General features: G+C 34.4%; 1 protein-coding gene across 1 annotated transcript; it reads left to right on the forward strand.

Moving 5' to 3' along the window:
- The first annotated feature begins 2,302 nt into the window (after nucleotides 1-2,302).
- On the forward strand, nucleotides 2,303-3,289 carry LOC101354303 (olfactory receptor 8K1). Its single transcript, XM_012559342.2, is given in 1 exon segment — nucleotides 2,303-3,289. A coding segment is annotated over 1 exon segment (966 nt). The 5' UTR covers nucleotides 2,303-2,323.
- Nucleotides 3,290-10,505: the final 7,216 nt, after the last annotated feature.

The following is a 10,505-nucleotide window of genomic DNA, read 5'->3' on the forward strand; positions in this document are numbered from 1 at the left end:
TCCTGGTGATCTGTGAAACAATAGTAACTTATCTATGTTCAATTGTAGGTCCAGGAGGAATGAAGAACTTACATGGGACAGAACAAATATTAGAAGAAATGGCAGGGATTTTTTTCAAATGTATAAAAAAACCTATAATACCAAAGAACTCCAAGCAGAATAAACAGAAAATCTCACCAAAGCATATCACAATCAAACTGTTTAAAACCAATGATAAGTAGAAATCATTAAAAGTAGCCAGAGATAAAAAGCAAACTACATACAAAGGAACAAAGAAAAGAATGGCTACAAATTTCTATGCAAAAACAATACAAATCATAAGACTTTGTCTAATGTTAACCTAGAATTCTATAGCCAGCAAAAATATCCTTGGTTAATAGATTTGGTATTATTGACTATTGCATAATCTTATTCTGGGAGCCATTATTTCACTTACTCATCTATTATGTGTGTGTGTGCGTGTGTATAAGTAGTATACCTACTACATGCATGATATAGCATAATATGAGATACTGACAAAGATATATTTCTGATGTCCAGTGTTTAGTGATTTTGTGTAATTCATTTATTCACTTAGACCCTGGCACACAATGCCTTTGACTTTTGCCTAATGGGACTTTTGAAGAATAATTAACAGATATCCAGAACATTTTCCCTGAGGCAATTATATGCAGTGTGTTTATTTTTTAATCAGTGTAAAGCTTCAACAAAAGGAGCCCCAAGGGGATTTAAAAAAAAACAAACAAACAAAAAAAACACTTAAATCCTTCCTTCAACAACCAATGAGAATTAAAGCAGGAGGAAGCCAAAGCAGATTCTCCATTAAGGTGAGTACAAAATAATGATCTTTGAAACTTTGTCGGGACATACAGGTTAAATCAGATCATCACCAAAGATTTTGAAGGTCCTTATGCTCTGCAAAACTCTTTCTTCGTTTGCTACATGCTTTTCTTTTATTAGTTGGGTTAATGTGTGTGGAAGACGTCTTACACAGTCCCTGCTATTCTCTGCTGTGCATTGTTTAGACCACCGTAGTTTTCAAATTAGCTTGCTGTATCAGTCATTTATTTCAACCAGGATCTTTGTCTATTTACTCTGTGGCACACCTGTTCCATTCTTCATCACCTATCTACTCAGGATGCCCTTAACGAGGAGGCAGAATACCATTATGCATACGAGAACATATCATAAAGGCATACTGCTTATATTTGAATCCTCCAGCACTTATAAGCTGAGTGACTTTGGTTGTTATTTAACTTTCTGTGCCTCAGTTTCTTCAACATCAAATGGGAATAGTGACACTACCTCTTTCCTAGAGTTACTGTGTGAATCACATGAGTTACTATATGTAAAATGTTTAGAAAAGTGTCTAGCATATAATGAGGTATTTATCAGTGTTTGCTATTCATTTGTATTCTTCTTTCTGCTGAGGCACTTTACGTGAATCTCCATTAAAAACTCATAAATAATCAGAATGTCGAGGTCCTTTGTGTGTAGAAGAGGAACGTATGATGGGGAGAACATTAGAAGAAGTGATTCAAAAGGCAGAAATGTCAGATGTGGCAAACGTACACTAAGATATTATTTAAAAATTCTAAATTTAAAATATAGCATTCATCTTTTGCATTGGGTTAAAAAAATCTGAATATGTAGTGAGAAGTATTGAAACATAAATATCATATTTAATGGTCAGAGGGTTCCTAATCACCACCTGATTTTTTACGCCACCAATAGTTTGGCAAATCATTTCATTTCTTTCTACTTTAAAAGCTGTGATGATTGGTAATAAGTTGAGTTTTCTTGTTTAGGTATAGATGTAGGTTTTAAAAAATTATTTGAAATTTTTAGAAAGCTGAAATATAATACATAGCCTTTTTGGCATACTTAAAATGACCTTGGGTCAAAAGAAGTAGGTTACAGTAAAAACCCATTGCTGTCGAGTAGATTCTGACTCACAGCGACCCTATAGGACAGAGTAGTACTGCCCCATAGGTTTCCAAGGAGCGGCTGGCGGATTCCAACTGCCGACGTTTTGGTTAGCAGCTGAGCTATTACCCACTGCACCACCAGGGCTCCAGGTCATAGCAGCTACATCAAAACAATCACTTCATAATATCTTGTCCTTTTTAAATTATACTTTAGCAAAATTTCCATGAATGTATGTTGGTGTGTATGGTTTTTGTTTGATGGAGGAAGGAGTCTATTTAGAATTTGTTACAAAGAAAATATCTCTATATCTCATATATTATGTTTTAAGTTCTATCAGAAGAATGCATCTTAAGCATAATAACAATTGATTTTATATCTTATACAGATTTCTAAAATGAACCATATGGAGAAACACAATCATACTGCAGCAACTGAGGTAACGGAATTTATTCTCATGGGCATCACTGAAAATCCTAGGCTGCAAGCACCGCTCTTTGGAATCTTCATCTTCATATACTTGGTCACAGTGATAGGCAATCTGGGCATAATTATCTTGACCCATTTGGACTCCAAGCTACACACACCCATGTACTTTTTCCTTAGACATTTGTCAGTTACTGATCTTGGTTACTCCACCGTCATTGGTCCTAAAATGATGGTAAACTTTGTAGCACACAAAAATACGATTTCCTTCAACTTGTGTGCCACCCAGCTAGCATCCTTTGAGATTTTCATCATCACTGAACTGTTTATTCTATCAGCAATGGCCTATGATCGTTATGTGGCTATCTACAAACCTCTTCTCTACGTGGTCATCATGGCAGAGAAAGTACGCTGGTTGCTGGTACTTACTCCCTATCTCTATAGCACATTTGTGTCCTTATTTCTCACAATTAAGTTATTTAAATCATCCTTCTGTCGCTCTAACATTATCAGCTATTTTTACTGTGACAGTCTCCCACTGATGTCCATGCTCTGTTCTGACACACATGAATTAAAATTGATCATTTTGATCTTTTAAGGCTGCAATTTGCTCTCTTCCTTCTTGATTGTTCTTGTATCCTACATGTTTATTCTTGTAGCCATCCTCCGAATGAACACAGCTGAGGGGAGGTATAAAGCCTTCTCCACCTGTGGCTCCCATCTGACAGTGGTGGTTGTATTCTACGGGACACTCTTGTTTATTTACTTGCAGCCTAAGTCCATCCCTGCATTTGATATTGATAAAATGGCTTCTGTGTTTTATACTCTGGTGATCCCTATGCTGAATCCATTGATCTATAGCCTAAGGAACAAAGAAGTAAAAGATGCCCTAAAGAGAACATTAAGTAACCGATGCAAAATTCCCACACTATTTTAAAAATTGCTTATGAAGGTGGGTCCAGTAGTCTCTGTTTAACACTGTTAGATCAATTATGATATTAAAAAGTAAAACTAATTTATCAGTTTTTTGTTTGTTTTTTCTGGAAAAAACACTTTGTCTTATATCTTCCCTTACCCTTCATCTTCACTTCAGTAGAAATAAGTATCATAGCCAGGTAATGCCCCAAGTAATTTTTAGTCGTAATGCAAACTGGATTATTTAGAAATGAGACAATTTGTACCAAATTTATGTTAAACATAGGCTTGCAGAGGTAAATTAGTCTAAAATAGCCAAAATGGAGCAACATTAACCAGGAATTTAGTATTATATATTTTATAGCAGTCACTGGGTATTAAAGATAAGTAAGATTGAAACTCGATGAATATGCACACTAGACAAGAAGCAGGAAATAAATAATAAGTGCTTGTAACACAAAATTAAAATTATATTTCAAGAATCTAGGCTAACTCAGTGAAAAAGTGATGCTTTCAATGATTCTACCCATTTTGTGATGTTGATATATACTGATGGCTCTGTAACTGTTCTTGGGAATCAGGCAGACATGGCTATGGCAGCATGCTTGTCCGTTTTCCCACGCTTGCCTATTCTGTAATATTCTTTGGACTCGGGCAGACATGGCTGTGGCAGCATGCTTGTCCACTTCCCACTTTTGTCCTTTTGAATATATGCCAAAGAAAACTTTCTTTTTTACTTTAAAAAAAAAAAAGGAATCTAGGCTTAATGAAGAAACAAAATACCTCCCCTGAGGATGTGGTTTTCAATCAGTTTGACTTAATATTTTGTATCTCAAGGATGGAGTGGGCTTCAGGAATAATTCTAATTAGTAGCCATGAGAAAAATGCTGAATAATTCTAGAGTAGCCTGGACAGATCCTCACACTATAGTCTCTTTTGGTTTATGTGAGCGTCCTAATGAACAAGCTGACTTAAAGTTTGTAAACCAAGTTAAGTGATTTACCTGGCCAGCTAATGGAGTGGTGTCAGTATATTTTGAAGTCGTTGGCAGTGATAACACAGATTAAAGTTAACTGATACACTCAATTGTTAACTGCATTTTTATTTGTGTCTATATTGTTTACTTCATGGGCTTCTATACACAGTGACCCTTACCTTGCTTGGACTCTGCTAACACCATGCTTAATTCACGTGTATACTCACTCAGCAAATGGACTGCTTCCTTACACTTTAGTGTTCTTCTCATCTTTTGAATAGGGGTTTTTCAGATTTTTAAAATATATACACTAACTCAATGGTGTTTGTTTCAATCTTCCCTAATATTTAAACTGAACATTTGAGAAACTGAATCAGAATTTGAACCAGTGTCTCTTGATCCCAGACCTGTGCTTTTCCTTTATTTTATTTTTTTTTTTGCTTTTTTACTGTACTATATTTTATTAACAATATAAATTGAGCATAATTAAAGAAAAACAAAACTGTATTCCCAATCAAATCAATTTTGCTTATCATGTTATCATCAGATTCTGTCCCTAAGCATGGTTAATATTATGAACATATTTTATTTTCTACAGTTATATTTTCTGTCATGCTGTACAGATTTAACTTGTATTTTTTTCTTCCTCAAATTATGTCATCCTCATCACTTTTTACAACCCACAGAGAAAGTTAAATAATATCAATAGCATTCTCCAATATCATCCCTCTCAAATGCACTTTAAAAATATTAGACAACCTCAATTTCTCCACAACTTGCTTTTCTTATTAAGACTGTGTCATCATCATCATCATCATCGTCATCATCATCATCATTATCATCATCATCAACTTGCTTGGTCATTAATATTAAATATTTTTCATTTTTAACAGTAGCATACAACTGTGGAGCATAGCTCAATCACTTTATATTTGACCAGTTCTTGATTTATGGACATTTGGTTGGTTGCAGATTTTCTTTTCTTTTTTTGCTACTATAAAAAAATGAATGCTGTAATAATCAGCGTTATGCTTACAACCTAATACATGAATGCTTTTTATTTCTAAAATATATGTGCAAGGACTCTTCCTCATTCTAAAGATGTTTAGGTGGGTAATTTTTTTACTTATACACTTAATAATATAATTTTTTTGAAAATCACTGAGAAAAAACATGTTACAAATTGTGATTTTTATCAAAGTAGTATTTTTTTTACCCATTTTTCACAAAATGACACTAACATTTACTGATAAATCATTTTCTTTGTGTGATGGAAAAACTGTAAAATGAAAATAATAGTGCTTGACATTAGCTACCTGATATCACAGATACAACCTAATGGTTTTCAAACATCCAATTCTTTTCTTCAGAAATTTTACAGAATTCTAGACCTCACAGAAGTGAATAGTTCAGAAATAATGCAGCGTACCTACATGGACATTCTTTAAATATTTTTACATTCTCAAAATGTTTCCCAGCTTTAGAAACTTTAACTTTCTTTTCATTGTTTTCACTCCGTATGCAATTGATGTCTAGATGCACAAAGAGTTTTTAGCTTGGAAGTTGGACTACATTTGTATTAATGCTTAAATGGCAAAAGTTACAAGGCTGTAATGACTGAAATGAATAAACTGAGCTTCCAGTTATTTCTAAAAATCCCCAAGGTTGGTTTCCTACGTGACCTCGTTAATGAATTCTCCCAATTTGTATTCCCTGGCTTCTTTGTTCAGGCAGTAAGACATACTCTTCAAACCATTTTTTCTCAAAGTAATCAAATTTCCCACATGGAAAAAGGAGCCATTTTGGATCTAAGATATTGGAGAAGGATGGCATATAAACCAGGCTTATCACTTCTACCATTTTATGTTAACCATGCAAGTAGTCCATCGCTAATTTCACACCATTGGATTGAAACCAAGATACAACTTTTAACAAGACTTGATTTTTAGATAGGGATCAAATTTTAATACTAAAATAATATAACTGCTACTACATATGGCTGTTCTCAGAGCAGACAGGCCTAGGCTTAGTCTCAAGATATATAAACAAGCCACTCTACTTCATCTATGACTTGAGATCTGTTCCTATACTCCAGAAGCAAAAGACTCAGAATAGCCAAACCAATCTTGAAAAAGAATGATATTACAAACTTGTTTCTGTCAAGTGGAGTTTGACTCACAGCAACCCTATAGGACAAAGTAGAACTGCCCCATAGGGTTTCCAAGGAACGGCTGGTAGATTTGAACTGTCGACCTTTTGGTTAGAAGCCATAGCTCTTAACCACTGCGCTGCTCAGGGCTCCATGTAGCTATATATACTGGCTTTAAATTTTCAAGATAGTATAGTATTTTGTAAAGATAGATAAATAGTGGAACATAACAAAGAATCCAAACAACATGCCCATATATATGTTCAATTATCCCCTAAGAATCAAAAGTAATTCTGTGGGATACAGGATCAATAAAAATATCCTCCTCAAATCAATAATAATAATTTAAAAAATGCAAATATACAAAAGATTTGAACAGACACTGAAGAAGAAAAATAGAACAATAAACATTTTTTTTAAAAAAGTCCAGCATCCTTAGTCATTAGGGAAATTAAATTACAAATGAGATACAACTTCCTACACACTAGGCTGGCTAAAATTAAAAACACTGACATTACTAAGTATTGGCTACTACTTACATCTCCTGGAATTTTCATGCATTGCTGGTTGGAGTGTGCAGTTGTGTAAGCCACTTGGGTAAAGAGTTTGGCAATTTCTAATAAAGCTAAACATGTACCTACAATATATTCCAGGAATTCTCTTCCTGGATTCTTACCCAAAAGGAATGAAAAAATATGCCCAGAAAAGAACTGGTACATTAATGTTCATGAAATCTTTATTCATTATAGTCTGAACTAGGAATATTCTGGTTCTTCAATAAAAAATTTTTAAAAATAAACAATCTGTGGTATATTCATACAACAGAATACTACTCATCGATAAAACTGAATGAGCTACTGATACAACATCATGGATGAATTTCAGTAATAATAAGTTGCACAAAAGAAACCAAACACAAACTACAGTATTATTATATTTATATAAAGATCTAGAAGAAGTAAAATTAGTCAATGGTGATAGAAAGCATATCAATTTTTAATTTTTTACCTGGGATATGGTGTGGGAGAATTTACTGCAAAGAGAAGTCAAGGAACCTTCTGGGATAATGGAATTACTTCCTTGACTGGGGCAGCAGTAATACAGGTCTCACATAGGTCAAATCTCAGCAGCGTACATATAAATCTACGTGTTTTATTATATGTAAATTATACCTTAGTAGCCCTGATGGTTCAAAGGTTAAATGCTCTGCTTCTAACCAAAAGATTGTCAGTTAGAAGCCACCAGTGGCTCCACAGGAAAAAAGACCTGGCAAATTGCTTCCATAAAGATTACAGCCTAGGAAATACTATGGGATAGTTCTATTCTGTCAGATGTGGTTGCTATGAGTCAAATCTACTCAACAGCACCTAACAACAACAACAACAAATTGGAGGCAGAGCTAGGATGGTGGACTAATCAGCTGCATTAAGCCATCCTGCTGCAACAAAGACCTGAAAAACCAAGTAAAACAGATACAGATGTCAATTCTAAAAACTTGAGCCTTAAATGAAGAGATGAAGTATTAGATTAGAAGTCACTGAGAAGAGGAAGAAACTGATAGCAAATGGGAAAGAATATAGATAGGGAGTAGAGGTTCCAGACCAAAAGGTATGACTCAGCATTGCCATCTTGAAATAAATACACCAACCCCACGTGCAGCTCCACGGAATCCCCAGTAGGAGATAGAGGTAGAGAATCAACAATGTCAGACAACAATCTGAAAGCAGGATACAGGTCAGTATCAGCCAAATACAGACTTGGGAATGAACTCTCAATGGTTAAAAAAAAAAAAGATTCAAAACAGGGAACTAGAGATGTCAATCTGCAAATGACAACGATGTCAGAACAATAAAAGGGGAAATACACTGTGTAGATATAGAACTTTCAAATGGAGAGGAAGTCAAGGCGATATCAGGTAATAAAACACCGGTTCAAACGTAGGAAGATAAGACCAAATTTCAAGGTAACCACAAAGAAAGTCAACAAACATACTCATCAAAGTAAAGAAGAAAAACAAAGTCTCTGTAAACAGAAAACCTATAATAACAAAAGAAATGAAAAGAAATTTCACAAACAAAAGGAACTCAGCACAGGAGAGTAAGAGGAACAAAGAAAATGTCAGCACCAGAAAAAAAAAGCACTAGAAAATGGCAGCAATAAACTCACACCTATCTATAATCACACTGAGTGTAAATGGCTTGAATGCACTCATAAAGAGACAGAGAGTGACAGAATGGATACAAAAAAAAGACCCATCAATATGCTGTCTACAAGAGACACACCTGAAACACAAAGATATTAATAGAGTAAAAATCAAAGGATGGAAAAAAAATATATCAAGCAAACAGCAATCAAAAAAGAGGAGTGGCAATACTATCCTCAGATATAATAGACTTTAAGGCAAAACCCACCATAAAAGATAAGAAAGGACACTATATAATGATTAAAGGTACAGTCCACTATGATGACAAAACCACCCAATGACAGGGCTCCAAAATACATAAAACAAACTCTAACAGCACTGAGAAGAGAAATTGACAGCTCCAAAATAATAGTAGGAGACTTCAACACATCACTTTTGGTAAAGGACATAACATCTAGAAAGAAACTCAGCAAAGATACAGAAGACCTTAAGGCCACAATCAACCATCTCTACCTCATAGAAATATGTGGAACACTCTACCCAATAGCAGCAAAATATACACAATTTCAAATACACGTGGAACATTCTCCAGAATAGATCAAATCTTAGGCCAAAAAGCAACACTCAACAACATCCAGAACATTGAGATAATACAAAGCATCTTCTGGGATCACAATGTCATAAAAGTAGAAATTAATAACAGGAAGAACAAGAAAAAAATCAAATACATGGAAACTGAATAACATCTTGCTTAAAAACCACTGGGTAATAGAAGAAGTCAAAGATGGAATAACATATTTCTAGAATCAAATGAGAATTAAAACACATCATACCAAAAACTATGGGACATAACTAAGGGAATGCTCAGAAGTAAACTGATAGCAATAGGCGCACACATCAAAAAAGCAGAAAGGGACAAAATTAAAACGTTAGCCCTACCACTTAAACAAATAGAAAGTGAGCAGCAAAAGAAACCCACAGCCACCAGAAGAAAGGAAATAATAAATCTCAGAGCAGAAATAAATGAAATAGATAATAGAAAAACAATAGGAAGAAACAACAAAACCAAAAGTTGGTTCTTTGAAAGGATCAACAAAACCATTGGCAAAACTGACAAAACAGGAGAGAAGCAAATAATCCAAATAAGAAATGAAATGGGGACATTACAATAGACCAAACTGAAATAAAAAAGATCATAATAGAGTACTATGAAAAACTGTACTCCATCAAATTTGAAAATCTAGAGGAAATGGATAAATTTATAGAAACACACTACCTACTTAAACTATCACAAACTGAGGTAGATAATCTGAAAAGATTCATAAGAGATTGAAAAAGTAAAAAACAAAAAACTCCCATGAAAAAAAGTCCTAGCCCAGATGGCTTCACTAAAGAATTCTACCAAACACTCAGAGAAGAGCTCACACCAGTATTATTCAAACTGTTTCAAAACATAGAAAAGGAAGGGATACTTCTAAATTCATTCTATGAAGCCAACATAACCCTGATACCAAAACCAGGCAATGATACCACAAAAAAAAAAAAAAAAATTACAGACCAATATCTTTCGTGAATATAGATAGATGCAAAAATTCTCAACAAAATTCTAGCCATTAGGATTCAGAACCATATATGAAAAACAATAATAATAAACCAAGATTAAGTGGGATTCATACCACATACGCAAGGATGGTTTGACATTAGAAAATCAATCAACATAATCCACCACATTAATAAAATAAAAGAATCACATGATAATTTCGACTCACACAGAAAAGGCATTAGATAAAGTCCAGCAAACATTCCTGACAAAAACTCTCAATAAGGCTTCCAGGCAACATGGCTCTATAGGCAGAAGCACCACGCTGTCCCTCCACAGCAAAGATCTGAAAAACTAAGTCAAACAGAGAAAACAGCAATCCTGAAACCCTAAGCATCAAATGAAGAGATAAAGAACTCAGCCAAGCACC

Source organism: Trichechus manatus, unplaced genomic scaffold (assembly GCF_000243295.1).
Source record: "Trichechus manatus latirostris isolate Lorelei unplaced genomic scaffold, TriManLat1.0 scaffold00236, whole genome shotgun sequence".
NCBI lineage: Eukaryota > Metazoa > Chordata > Mammalia > Sirenia > Trichechidae > Trichechus > Trichechus manatus.